This window comes from Falco naumanni, chromosome 5 (genome assembly GCF_017639655.2).
Source record: "Falco naumanni isolate bFalNau1 chromosome 5, bFalNau1.pat, whole genome shotgun sequence".
Taxonomy (NCBI): Eukaryota; Metazoa; Chordata; class Aves; order Falconiformes; family Falconidae; genus Falco; species Falco naumanni.
Genome location: NC_054058.1, coordinates 51,452,377 through 51,467,503, shown reverse-complemented (window position 1 = coordinate 51,467,503; position 15,127 = coordinate 51,452,377). Strand labels below are relative to the sequence as shown.

The following is a 15,127-nucleotide window of genomic DNA, read 5'->3' as shown; positions in this document are numbered from 1 at the left end:
ATTTCATCATCATATTTAGTGTCAGGATTTGTCTTTTTGTGAAACAAACTGTACCAGTTCCAAAAGTGCAGCTCAGTCTGTGCCTGTCTCAAGTCTTGTCAGAGCTACAGCCACCTCGGAGCTTTCTCCAAAGCCCTCTTAGCCTCACAGGCAGCTGCAAGGAGAGTGAGTGCTTGTTCCTTCTCTTGATTAACTGTTTTTTTTTCAGCTACTTTTAATCCCGCATCAATAACTGCCAGTAATATAGATTCCCTGTTATATCTTCCTACTAGTATAACTAAGATGCATCCCTGGAGCTTTCTCATAATGGATATGAAAAGGAACACTGGATTGTGGCCATTTTCCCAAGTGGATTTTCTTCCTCAGTTTTCAGTACAGTTATCTGGTTTTTCTTTTTTTATCATATTAACACTAAATATAGAATAAGTAAATAAGCTAATAGATAAACGAGAGAAGTAGACATCTGGGTGAGATGATGGCAGCTGTTCTCCCTGAAGAACAACAATGGACTAAGTAATTACAGACAGAAGCAGCATTTCAGAAAACAGGATGGTCTCTAAACAGACCTTGAAAATAGAACGTGCACATGCCAGAGCTATTTTTATTATCAACATAATTAAGAGGAAAAAGTAGGAAAATTCTGGATGTAGATCTACAGAGATCATTGTTTATGGCTGCAGTGAAGAAAGGATTAGAAAATGAGGGCCAAGAGCACCACAGATATATGGGAGTGAATGAAGGTGAAATAACAGGATTAACAGTGAAGAGATTGTTGTTGGGAGACCTAGCTTTTCATATCCCTAGCTTCCAGCTGAGGACAGCTGCTGTTGGTCATTATTTAATCATTAATGACTTTGGCGTTAACGAAGGGTAAACTGTGATGTTAACTCTATGAGTAATTAAAGCATAGATTCCATTTTGCATTTCAATTAAGGAGTGTCTATAGAAAAATTAATACTTAAATTGGGCAATATAAATCCCCAAATTTAACATAAATACATGGGAGACGTAGAATCAGAGTTTGGAAAAGACCTTTAAGATTATTGATTTCAACCATTAACCTAGCACTGCCAAGTCCACCACTAAACCATGTCCCTAAGCCCACATCTACACAGCTTTTAAATACCTCCAGGGATGGTGACTCCACGGCTTCCCTGGGCAGCCTGTGCCAATGCTTGACAACCCTTTTGGTGAAGACATTTTTCCTAATATCCGATATAAACCTCCCCTGGTGCAACTTGAGGCCCTTTCCACTTGTCCTGTTGCTTGTTATCTGGGAGAAGAGACCGACCCCCACCTGCTCACAGCCTCCTTTCAGGTGGTTGCAGAGAGCAGTAAGGTCTGCCCTGAGCATCCTTTTCTCCAGGCTAAAACACCCCAGTTCCCTCAGCTGCTCCTCACAGGACTTGTGCTCAGACCCTTCACCAGCTGTGTTGCCCTTCTGTGGCCATGCTCCAGCAAATAGCATAATTCAATAAATTTACAGCATTTACTCTTTGAAGATAGTGTGCCTGTACTGAGACTTTAAGTAACCCTGCCAATTAGAGTTTAAACAAGTTAATATGAAGTCTTAAAGAAATTAACCATCTGTCATTTCCCAAATGATCTTAATGGAGTAAGTCTTCCAAACTATCCTTATAATTACTACTAGTTTTTTTTCTTGTACGTGAACTGTATAGGGCAAAAAAGCTTGTAATTAAGATAAACTGTAGGTGGCTATTTAAGTTTGTCAGCTATTGATAATTCAAGTAACTCTTATCTGTTGTCACTGCCATGTCAGATGGCGGCTGGTGGCATGGTTTTATAGATCTATACCAAGTCATGGGAGGGAGACAGGAGGCTGGAAGTAATTTAAGTTCAAGAATGCAGAGGCATTAAAAGGAGAAAATATCTAATATATTACCTGCATTTAAATTGTTTTAATTTAATCCTGGTCCACAAGTTGCTCACTCAGATAGTAGTATCTGTTGCATTGTGTTACAAGATTACAACTGGGGGGATGTATTTAATTTATGTTTTTGGGAACTTTAATGGATTTCTGTGTCTTAAGTGTGATCTTAGCTCTTAATTTCCAATGTTGGTAATGGGTGGTTGAGGAAAACCGCCAGCATAACATTCTGTACCCATAAGTAAGTGATGCAACTCAGTCATCATTCCTTTTTGCTGTTGGATTGGATTCTGTCTGTTGTTTATTTTTTTTCTTAGACATTTACAGAATTTGAATGCGCAAGGCAAATATTGGGAAGGCTTGCAGTATGCAAGTAAGAAATGCTATAAGGACTTTTATATATTTTTAATCATGAAATACACAGTAGGAAGGATAGGGACTAATGTATAGTGCTAGGATAATGAGGAGGCAGGTGACACACCTTGTGGACAGCATGTTAAATTTTACTAAGTTCTGGAAGGATCACTGCACAGATAACGAACTTCATAAGACAGATCCCCATCTGTCATTGCATTGACATACATCACAGGATCTAGTGAGTCTTGATTAGTTTATGCCAGCAGTCTGTCTCCTTAGATGCAGTACTTCACCCTAGATATGCTTCTGAAGTAAAAACATTTTTGTCAAGCAAACCATATGGAATATTCTAGAGTAGTATTTCAAAATGAACCAAAATTAAAAAAAGTACATCACCCTTACTGTATGTGTATATATATATATGCACATATATGTATATGTAATTGTGTATATAATCTATTTGCTGCACACCCAAATGTACATAAGTGAATTAACTGCACTGTCACATAACTTTTTGCATCTCTAAGTCATCTGTGTCCTAAGAACTATTTAATGGAACTTACTGTTACTATTATTATTAAAACGGAGCAATAGCAAATTTTGGAGTTATTTTTTTTTTCTATCTAGAAAGACCTTATTCTAGAGATAATTTAGCCAATATAAATACTATATTTAAAACTTTGGTTGGTGCCCAGAACGGAGATTTTATGAATTTTGACACTGTTGAGCATAGAGTCCTGAACAGTGCAAAATGGAATTTAGATATATTAGATAATAAATTTTTAGCAGTAATCATTGAAACCAGTGCATTTTGTCTTTATAGAAGATGTTTGTGTTCTGTAAATTCAGGTTTGCTAATCGTTAAAGTCTCTCTGCAAAAGTAATTATTTCTTTGCCTCTGTAATACTGTTGTACCTGGCCTGTCCCCATCTTCATTATGGTGTGCAGTGAAATAAGTATACAACTTTTTAAAATGTGTGTCACGTGATTTCTAAAGATGCTTGAAATGAATGGCCTCAGTGTTGCTTCTTGCAGCATCAGAAATATATTTGGGCAGTACTGACATTTCTAAGTAATGCAAATAATGTTTCTATACTGGTTCTTGAACTTTGAAAATGGTTCTCTTTAGAAGACTCTTCTATAAACCACGTGTTTCTTTTTAATGCACTGCACTGCTCTATCTGCTTCTACAGTTGCTGGTTTGATGTTTAAGATTGATTAACTCAGTCTCTGCAATGTCCTCCTCATTAAAGGTGACTTTCCAAAAAGAAACTAAAGTGATAAGCATGAATTAATGAAGAATTATCGACAGACCACCACCCTTTTTGTTACAAATAACTATTTCTATCATTAGTAAAACTGGACAATCTACCTTGTTATTAACAGAGAATTCTGGAAGGAGCTGTTTCTGATGGTCTCTTTTAAATTGGTGTGGATAGTGTGCCATGTGCTGGAAGAGTGAATGTAGTAAGATGCTTTATGTACTTGAATTTTTTGGGCTTAGTTTAACCATTTGTAATCAGTCTACAATAGATCTAGTTCTGAAGTGTAGGCTGACCACACTGTTAGGTGCCACTTTAAGAAGGAATATGAAGAATTACTATGTTTAAATGATTTAAAGTGTGCTATTGAAGCTAAGCTCAGATGATAAAGAGCAACAAATCTAGATGGATTATAAAACATCCTGATTCTTTTTTTTTCCTGATTTTTTTCTCCATTCCAATCGTTTTAAAATTGCTACTCCTTTAATTGAATCACAGAATTTCATCCTACTCTGAGACATTTTCTTCCTAAATATGACATGTAAACTTCAATCCAAGAATCATTTATCAGACCCATGAAATTTTCATGAGTTGCTAATATTTGATTTAAATAAAAATAGACCTGAAGTTTGAGCAGATAACTACAGAAGTAGAAGTGCTGGCTGTTTTGATAGAGTTCGGGCTATGTGCTGGATCCTCTTCCTGAAATCTTAGCAAGCATCCTCCATGAACTTTCTTACAGGAGGATAAGAAATACTGAAGTTTCTTACGTAGAGTAGGAAACCAGGCATATTACCTTTGAATCCAAGCCCCATTGCTTAGCTGATGGAAAGTTAATTTTACAGATACTGTACACTGTAAGAAAAATCCACCTTAAAAGACTCAGTAGTTTTTCTTAGCCCAGAGTAAATGTTACAAAGGCACGCTCAAGTGTGACGGTTGTCTTTTTATATGAAGGACATAGATCTGTGCAAATGGTTTTCAAGGCCCTGGTACTGCAAGGTGTTATAAATATGTTGTACTGGATTATTGATAGCAAATTTGCTTGGCATAGATGCCAGGGCACTTGCCCTGTCTGTGGGTGCCTTGATGGGCTTTCAGAGCTGCTCCAGCCACGTGCATAGACCTGTTGCTCCTAGTGTGACAATCTGTGATTACCCACTTCCCTCTAATATACTCTTATTGCTAATAAAGAGCTGCCATATGTGCCAGCAATGCTTTTGCATTCCTAAGGCACAGGGTGTATGGCTAGACTTCCTTGTTGAGGATGATACTTAATCTGTCAAATTCAATGATTTCATAGCTGAGTTTACCCTACCTCCCGATGTACCAAGATAACAGCTTTGCAAGATATTTTGGCTTGCTGAGTGCATTTTGTGCACATTTCCACAGTTATTTTCCTGTTGTTTGTTATACAGAACATTTAAAAATGAGAAAATTATATATATATATTTAAATAACATACTTTATTTAAATAATATCATAATATTAATGCAAACCAAGAAAACCAAGTTACTATTATACCACAGATAACACTTTACCTAATTTGCATGGTCACTTTTTCTTTTGTGGACTGATCTAACATAAATACTGTTTCAGCCAGCATGAGAGATTTCACTGTGTTAGGAGGTCAGAGTCAAATATTGTAACTGAATTTTAGAGGGGCTAGATCATTCAGTGAACAACAACAATTTTAGATATTCATGCTGAGAGCAAAGTAATTAAATCTCATGCTTCAGGGCAGAGGCCTGCAGCCTATGCTCTGCTGCAGCCTGCCAGGGATTCAGCTCCGTAAGTGTGGAGGGTTGAGACCATTGGTGATATGAGAGATATGTAAGTCCTTGTTTAGAAGGAGGTGTATTAGGTTAGTGTTATTAAAACCCAAACAAATATTCATTCAACAAGAACAAAACCCCCACAAATAAATTTCTAAGCCTCTGTAGTGTTTAAAATTGATTAGTTACATTGTGGTGATTTTCCCCCCTACCCTTTTTTGAACAACAGGTATTTGCCGTTCCTAGAGGACAATTTACATCTACTGATGGATTAGAGATGTGCTGTTCTGCCAGCTTTATATTCCTACAGTTTATGGCCAGTATTTAAATAACAAGTTGAACATTTCCATAGTGATTTGCAAATGCTAAGAAATTAATTTTCCTGACAACTCTGTGGGGTATGTGCAGGCGTTAGTTCTTTATTTATAAAGGGAAAGATTCAGCACAGTGACATACTCAAAACTGGGGAAGAAAGAGCATCCAATTCCAGATTTAAGACTCGTGCCAAATAGCCAGAACTGGCATAAGTTACACTAATAAAATTTGCTGAAAGCTGGGTGGAGTGATGGCTATGAAAACCTCACATGCAGGTTAGCCCATGTGTACTGATTGAAACTGGGTGTCTTTATGGTCCCCAAAGAGTTGGTTTTCCTGAAATAAAAATTTCAGGAGTCTGAAATTATTTATGGATAGATGAATACCGTTGATGTAAAGAAACTCCAAGGAATATTTGCAGAAGATGGAAACATTTCATTTTGATGTCTACAGACTGAGATAGTGCATTTTGAAAATAGTAGAGCATTTCATGTAGCATTTTGAAATGACACTTCAAAGCATCTTATTTTGAAATTGCATTTTCCATTTCTTAAAAACCACAAACTAAGACATTAAAATGTTCAGAAACCTGAACACTTATACAATACTTTTTTGTTGCGGATTAAACAGGACATTGCAGATTAACACACAATCTTATTGTCCGGATTTTTCATTTATTCCCAACAGACTGACGAGTGTCATCCATCACACTCCGGTGCTAGAGCATGCCATACCAAAAGTCCCTTGAAAAACTGGCAGACCTTTGGTTTTGGGTTATTTATTTTGTCTAAATAAAGTGCTGTGTATGCACTGAAGGGAGGGAAAACACGGGCTACGTCGTGAAGTCCTGCCTTCTGCTATCCGTATCTTTTGCAGCTTGGAGCGTGTCTCACACCATTAGTCAGCTTTCTGAAGGAAACCCTATGAATCCCGCATAAGATAAACCTCCATGAATAAATTATACAGTAGAGCTAACATATGGATTTTCAGTATGCTAGCTGGCTCTTTGGCAAGTGTTTACAAGAAAAGTGTAGCCCACATAGAAAATGTAATGTTGGTGGCTCCCCGTTAATGAAAGTGGAATTATGCTGCAGCAGTTGTCACATACTAGTATGTGCTAAAAATACATACCCTGGCTATCCCATGGTTACCTGTTCACATAGTCCTGTTGTCAGTACTGTGTTTATCTCTTATTAATGTGGAAAGCTCTGCAAAGCTTTTATTTTGTTGTATCTTAAAAATTCAGGACCATCCCTTTCTTGTTTCCTTTTTCAGAGCATGATGAATGTATAACAAACCAGCACAACTGTGATGAAAATGCGCTCTGCTTCAACACTGTGGGTGGGCACAACTGTGTCTGCAAGCCAGGTTACACGGGAAATGGTACCATCTGCAAAGGTAAGCCGCTGAAAACCCTGGGGGCCGGCAGTCTTGGAGCTGGATGAGGGGCTTTGTCATAGCTGATGCAAATCTGGTCATGTGCCTTGAAGAAGACAGGCGAAATACTAGGCTAGGCACTTAGGTCCTGCACCTATAAGATGATCTTCATAGGCAAATATACACTGACTTTGCATTTGGCAGAGTTCACAGTGATTTGATGCATACATAGATAATATGCTCTAAAATGTGAAGTAACAATGTTTCATTTCTGGATCAAGGTAACAGTTTCTATATGTGCTACACCACTGAAGGAAGCCCACAGTTACCAACAAAGTTACAGCTGTGGAAACATTGTCAGATCTACTTTGTCGATGGTCTATCCCTTGCTATTTTGCTTGCACGAACTGAAAAGTTGTTTGGTATGCTGTGTCTTTTTACTCTAAATGAGAAAAGCAGTTGATACGAATGCACAAAACCTTTGGTGCATGTGAGGTGGTGCCTTGATTCCTAACATTCTCATTCACTGGTGAACGTCAGAAGTTACACTTCTAGCCTTAGAAAGATGCTTTCCCAGAGATACAATGCTGCTTTTGTTTCCATTGCATTTCACATCAAAGAAGATGATACTTGGTACTTGGGCCCAAGTCCTTGGAAGTCCTCGGGCTCTGAGCATAGGATCCTAGAGGGTGCTTGAAAATAAAAGTAGTGTAGCTGTAGGGGAACTGGTTCAGATGGCAGCCTGGTCTGCTTCCAGTCAAACACATGGGGAGAGACCTTGGCAAATACTCCCTTTTATGCTGGGCTCCCTCCTCTGGGTAATGGGGTAAAAGCCTTAGTCTTAGGAGGTTCAAACCCAGAGCCACTCCTGTCAGAAGAGAGCTCTATCTGTGCGGCTCACTCCTGTGCTGTGCTTGGGAGTATTCGCTGGAGGTGTGTCGGCTTACAAAAAGGTAATTGAGATTTCTTTGTGTTAAAGAGAAGCTGCATAACCCTAGTGCACCGCGCTCAGCTCCTCCTTCCCTGAATAAGAGCTTTGACTGCAGGTCTGACATTTCAGAGGGTGCCTGGTCCCACTGTGAAAGAAAAGTGTATCCCTTCCTCCCTCTCTTTTCAATACTGAAAAGACAGTGTGCAGGAGAAGTCTCTGAGCCTGTGTATTGCAATCTGAAAAATGTACTTCTCTGGAGCCCTGGCTTGGATGCCAGTGCTCTTCAGAGAGACCTGGATGCACCTCTTGTCCCCATGCCTTTGGCAGCTTTTCATGCACTGTGCGATCAGCTGTGCTGTGTGCTGTGTCATCCTGCTCTGGGAATCTTGGATGTCTCACTCGGTGCCCGGGGCCTCATGCCACAAGGCTGGTGCCTGGAAACTGAGAGCTGGAAAGCTCAAATTGATAACACTTGTGTTCTCTCCCAGATGAGCCTTAAGACCTCATCAGTGGTGCTGTTACACAGAGCAGCTGCAAACCAAAGCCTGGCATCTCTGATGGCTGGTTACAAGTGCAGGGGCTAGATCAGTGCCTCACATCAATGCTTTTATGTCAGAGATAACCTCCATCTGCTTAGTTTCACCTGCGGTTTCTTGTGACCAGAGCGTTTCTGGTTGCATATTGCAGATTCAACTGGAGCAGTTAACAGCTGCTATGTTTTCTATCAGAGCTGGTTGCACTCTTGTCTGCAGAAGGGGCTCTTTAAAGCATAGACATATTCAGAACCGTCTTTGGAGAATGCTGCACCAAAATATGTAAGCACCAGCTTCTCAGATTGCAACATGCCAAAGAACAAATCCAGGGATTGACTTCAAGATGTAAATGGTAAAAGTTTCTAAGTTCCTGAGACAAAGTGACTTTTTAGATTGTTTCATTCTAATTGATTAGTCAAGGAATGAGGTAGCCAGACAATTTAGTGTTCAGATGTGCCTGTTGTGCCCAGGCCTTTATTTGGGCAGCAGAGAAGACTAGCACTGCTCTAGGAAGAGTCTGTTCCTAGGGAAGATGCTGCCTTTCACTACTGCCTGGTGCATGCAAAGGAGCACATATGTGAGCTTTTGTCTTCAGATGATTTACTCTAATCTCCTTCTGTAGCTTGTCAGCCCATCTGGCCAGTGAGGCAGGGTGGCCCTAAACCATCTCTTTGTGACCTCTGTCCTTAGGAGAAGGCAGTCCGTGCACTGAGTGCTGCAGGGGCTGTGTTTTGTGTCAGCCTGCCAGCAGCCCATGGCCACCTGTGTGGTTGCTGAGTGCAGTTCTGTTACCGATATATTGTGATTTTGCATTTTGCAGCATTTTGCAAAAACGGGTGCAGGAACGGAGGAGCCTGTATCGCTTCCAATGTGTGTGCCTGCCCACAAGGCTTCACTGGGCCCAGCTGTGAAACTGGTAAGCTTATAACTGAATTTACAATGAAGGTAATCCAAGGAGGATGTTTGAGGTAATCCAAGAATAAAGGATTGTTTAAGTGTGTGCCCTGAAAGAGGAAGTTGTTACTAAAAAGTTACTCACTTTTCTTATATGCCTCCCAAGAGAATATATTACAGCAGTTCTAATTAGAAGCACATGGACCGCAAAAATGAGAACGTGAATTAAGACATCTTGGGTTTTGATGTTCCATAATTAATAAGAGTATTGCTTTTCACCTCAAATGGCCTTTACAATCTCCTATACATTGCAGATAATCTGACATCTGGAAACAAATTCCAGTAACTGGTTGCTTCTGTGCTGTTCAGTAGCCCACTTTTCCCTGCAACATTATTTGAAGACTTCTGATCAACTTACCTTTTTTTACTCAGTGTTAAGGTAGGCTTCAGTGTTCCTACTGGTTTTACCTCCTTTTGCAGGCATTTCTTTCTCTTCCTCCTACCCCTGAGGATGGCAGTACCACAAATTCTTGTTTTAGAACTTTATTTTTTAAGTCTTGGATCTAGTCAAATTATATGGCCCAGCAGAGTATGTAGAATGTTAATATTTAGCATCTCAAGTACTTGTAAATAATTTTTCAAAGTTAAAATGAATAGTTTCAGCACCTTTATTTATTGATGCAAAGTGTTTAAATGCATTATAACCGTACATGCCTCCAGGAGATAAAGGGAGAAAGCTCACTTAGATTAATTGGCTTCAGTACGCCTAATAAAAGGGCAGTCTGCCATCTATGATTGACTATTGTTGCTGTTCTATATTGCCTTCAATAAATCTTCCAAACAGAGGAAAGGAGGTCATTTGAGCAAGTATTGCTTTCATCTGACTTGTAAACCTGTCCAGTTTAATGAAAAACACAGGCTGATCTGAATTTTGTGTTACCTGGTCCATTTGAGACGTGAGAAGTGTGATTGTTTTCATTGTTCTGTATTTGAGCGCATATTACCACAGTACACTAGAGGGAAGCTGTGTGAAAAGCACTATCCTGATTGTTCATCTGTTTCTAGAAAAATGTTGAGAGCAAATTTTCAAGTGTTCCTCACTGTTTCACAGGCTGCAAATAACATGGTACAGGGTAGCAAGGTTAGAACAGATTGTATGCTAAGATAATGCTCAAGTATTAAAACAGTTACTTTGTTTTAGAAATATTTGTCTTATATGCTCCTTGCAGCATTCTGCTGTTATCAACTAAATATCGCATGTATAGTTTTAAGGCCCACATTCATCTTTTCCAGCTTTATACTCTGGTCTGAAGTGTGTAGATGAGAAGCATATTTGCTTTATTCTACTTGTATAGTCAATACTAATCAAAGAGAGATCTTACTGGCTTTTCTGAATTGCCCCTGGAAGTCCTGTCTCTGCTCCCTTCTTTAGAGGGGATCCCAGGGACACTCTGTTCCCAACTGAGAAAGTTCAAGCATGTTAAACTAACTTAACTGTGTTCAGCCCCAAATGTGCTTTGAAAGCAGCTGGACTGCTGGCCTAGTTGCCCATCCTTCCTGCCCTTCAGGAAACATATTGGAGGGCAGGCAAAGACTTGGACCAGGTATGAAGCCTTTGTGAATGTCTGATCTCAATATTTAACATGAGGCTAGTATGGTAGTGACCTAATATCACATAGCTGGTGATACTGTTATGATTTGGAGCCAGTTTGTCAGCCCCAAACCAGTTTCATAGGTCAGCCTTGCAAGGAGAAGCCCCTCTGTCCTGGTGGACCTCCACTGGAAATATTTTTTTTTCTTACTGTTGAAGTAACACTAGAGATCAGCCGCAGGGCTGCAAGTCTGATGACCTCATTTGGATATTAATGTGCAAGAGTACGATTGTAATATACTTGCACGTGGCTTTGAAACATACAGTCTGAAATACTGTCAGAGGGGCAAATGGAAGAGCTATCCTGTCGATAAAGAGCAAAAGCTAGTTTGTTCTGAGGCTGCATTGTCAGAAAGATGGTGCTGTATACAGCTATAAAAGAAAACCTGAGCCTCAGACAATACATACTGACTCCCAGTGAAAGCAGCAGTTTCCTGAAGGTACTTTTTGTTAGGCTTGAAGTGATTTAAGACATTCATACTACAAATAATTTATGCTGGAAGCTTCTCTTTTTGAACAGTCACTTTATCTACAAAGGTAATTTAATCTTTTCTAGGCAGACATCTTTAGATGCAGTCACATACAAGGAAGGAGGAGGATTGATGTAAAGATGCCAAATCTATTTTTGAATTACATGTTAGTTATTTCTGTTTATGCTATATATATTTTAAAACTGCTTATTGAAGAATCCTGGCATTTTTAACTTGAAATAAAATGTATAGTTATATAGTAATTGTCAGCAGCTGCTGAACCTGTGAATTAATTAACAGAAGATTGAACCCATATTCCAGCAATAACCTGGAAAATGCACACCAGTTCTTACTGTTTCCTTCTGTAAAAGGTAATAGCTCTGTAATAGCACCATTTAAATAATTTCTCAGAATCACAGAAAGGATGATGTTGGAAGGGACCTCTGGAGATCATCTTGTCTAATCCCTCTGCTCAGAGAAGGCTCAAATAGAGCTGGTTTCTCAGGACTGCACCCAGTTGGATTTGGAGTATTTTCAGGATTGGAGAACTCTATAAAGCTCTGGGCAACCAATTCCAGTGTTCAATCACCCACAGAGTAAAAAAAATAATTATTATTTTTGTGATGTTCAAATGCCATTTCCTATCCCCCTGGTGCCTTTCCTGAACATGACTGAGAGGTGTCCAGCTTCCCCCGACACTGTCAGGTGTTTATACACATTGATAAGATCCCAATCAGCCTTTTAATTTCCAGGCTGAACATCTCAGCTCTGTTAAGCCTCTCCTTGTAAGACAGATGCTCTGGTCTCTTAATCATCTTTACAGCACTGTGCTGGATTTGCTCCATGTCTCTCTTGTAATGGGGGGCCCAGCCTGGATCCAACACCCCATATGTGATCTCAACAGCATGAAATAAAGGTGAAAGATCACCTCCCTTGACCGACTGGCAGTGCTTTTCCTAATGCAGCCCACAAGGCTGTTGGCCTTCTTTTGCTGCAAGGACACATGGCTGGCTCATGTTCAACTTGGTGTCCACCAGGACCTCCATATCTTTTTTCTACAAAGCTGCTTTCCCACTGGCCAGTCCCCAACCCGTACTGGTGCCTGGGATTGTTCCTTAATAACTGTAGGACTTGGCATTTCCCTCTGAATGTGATGACACTCCTGTTGGCCCATTTCTCTAGCCTGCTGAGGTCCCTCTAAATGGCAGCACAACTACCTGGTGTGGCAACCCCTACTCCAAATTTTGTATCATCTGTGAACATGCTGAGGGTGCACGCTACCTTATTGTCCAAATGTTAAACAGTACTGGCCCAGTACCCAGTGTTTACCCAGGTGTACACTGCTAAGTGACAAGCCTCCAGCTCACAGCCCTCTGAGCCCAGTTTTCAAACCACCTCACTGTCCATTTATTTAGCCTGCACTTTCTTAGCTTGTTTGAGGATGTTAGAACAGCATAAAAAGCTTTATTGAAGTCAAAGTAAACAACATCCACTGCTCTCCTCCCATTCACCAACCTAGTCATCTGATTTCAAAAGGCTCTAAAAAAAAATTATTTATAATAATATAGTAGCCACTGTTAGAAAACCACAACAGGTACTCTTAATGGAGACCCCAAAAGGTCAGCGTATGACATCAAAAATGTTATGGAGAAACTGGTCAGATTAATTTCTAGTGATGGGTGCTTAAGCTTAAAAATAACAAATATACCTCTGACAAGATAATTTTACTCTTTTTAAAAGAACTTGTGATAAAGAATTTCATCTTTCAAAATAAAGAACAGTCTGTTATCATTCAGAGGTATGATTTCCTCTTCATAAATCAATGCTTACTATTCCAAAGCACCTTCATGTCCTTAATATGTTTGGAAATGTCCAGGAGGATACCATCAGCTTCCCAGGGATGGATGTGAGGCTGATCTGTAGTTCCCTGGATCCCTACGGTTCTCAAACTCATATGCTTCTTCCAGTTTTCAGGAGCTTCTCAGTCACCATGACCTTTCGAAGAGAACTGAGGTAACTGGGGTTGGCCTTGCAATGGTGCCAGCCAGCTCCCTCAGCACTCTTGGGTGTATCCCATCAGTTTTGATCAACCTGTGTTTTTTCCAGGTTATTTAGATATTGATCCTCACTCCACCAAGGGTAGATTTTTCTTCTTACAGTCTTTCCCACTGGTCTTGACAAGCTGGGACTCCTGAAGGCAAATGTTACCAGTAAAGACCAGGGTGAGGAAGGCGTTGAGTACCTCACCATTTTCCTTATCCTTTCCAAAACCCATCCTTGCACACTTGATCAGTGTCTGTATTCCTCCCAAAGCCTGAGAGAAATGATGCTTTCCATGCTTAGGTCCTGCCTATAGAGCCAAGCTCATGTTGTAGAACAGGTCATTGACCAAGAACAAGAATAAATCAGAGCTGAAATAGCTGGGATTATTGGTGTCCAGAGCATCCCCCTAAATTTTTGATGAGGCTGTCTACTGTGTGGCAAAGATCTGGCCTGTTTCCTTTGTGCCAGCATTGGCTGGGGAGATGTACTGTTCCGTGTGATGGGACTAACAGCTTCTCCAAGCCTTCCAATGGAGCAGAGAGGAGTGGAGGCAGTGGGCACCGATGAGTCGGAAGCAGATAGCCTGCTTCCGATGCGAGAGGTCAGAAGTCTTCTGGTAAAATTATCCTGAGGTTGAAACGTGGTTTCAGGGCAAACCTATTCACTCACTACTCAAAGTGGCTTTCCCAGTTTGGTGGATTAGCACCAGAAACTTGCTTGTGTTTATTGGCACAACTGTAACTGTTTTCACCTGTCAGCTGCCATGGAAAGGCTATATATGAGATTCCTAAACTCAGTGAAGCTTTTGCAAAGAGAAGTGAAGCCGTGTGTAATTAAACAAGATAATGGGTTTCTTTTTTTTTTTTTTTTTTTTTTCTTCCAAATGGGTGCTTCTGGGGTAGGAGCTGTGGCGCGCTCAGAAATGTGAGAAGGAGAATCAACTACTATTGCTAGTCAGGTGTTTCCATGAGAAGAAACATTCACTGTGGAGTGCCCTGCAGTTAACAAAGCTATGGCAATACCTTAGCATGATCTGTTGGAAGCCTTTTAGATTAATCATGGCCTATGTCCTATGGAAATGGATCAGTGGAATGAGGAAGCAGATGTAAGAAACGGGCAGATATATCAACCTGCAGCACCTTTTTTTTTTATTTTTTATTGATAATAGAACATAAAAATTACACGTGGGACAATTCCTGTTTCTCTTGCTAAAGGATGTGGGTTGAGACATCATTAATGTTGGGGATGCATTCATTGGCTTAGGGAGGTGAGGTTTATGTGTTAAAACAGGGGTCCTCAAACTTTTTAACCAGGGGGCCGGCGCGCGGATGCAGTGGCAGGCAGTCACCTGCGGCTGCTTGGTTCTCCCCCAACCCCCGGCGGGGGATTCTGTAAATACTGGGGGCCGGTTTGAGGACCCTGGGGGGCCATATCTGGCCCATGCGCTGTAGTTTGAGGACCCCTGTGTTAAAAGATTTTCAGGTCTTACAAGGCACAGTAGTAGTTAACATAGTAGAGCAGCTTTCCGCAGTGTAGAAAGCTGAGACTACCAAGGAAATCTAAAAATATTTGTGCCTGTTAAACTTTGTCAAAATAACTGATTTAATACTGTCTTTGATTGGAAAATTATG

The 15,127-nt window shown here is 40.3% G+C and overlaps 1 protein-coding gene across 1 annotated transcript in view; it reads left to right on the top strand.

The window, feature by feature from the left end:
• NELL2 (neural EGFL like 2) overlaps positions 1–15,127 on the top strand; it is a 150,170-nt gene that overhangs the window by 100,140 nt on the left and 34,903 nt on the right. The window contains exons 14-15 of the mRNA XM_040596657.1: positions 6,873–6,995; positions 9,259–9,354. Of these exons, the coding sequence (XP_040452591.1) occupies positions 6,873–6,995; positions 9,259–9,354 (219 nt within the window). The remainder of the gene's footprint in view (positions 1–6,872; positions 6,996–9,258; positions 9,355–15,127) is intronic.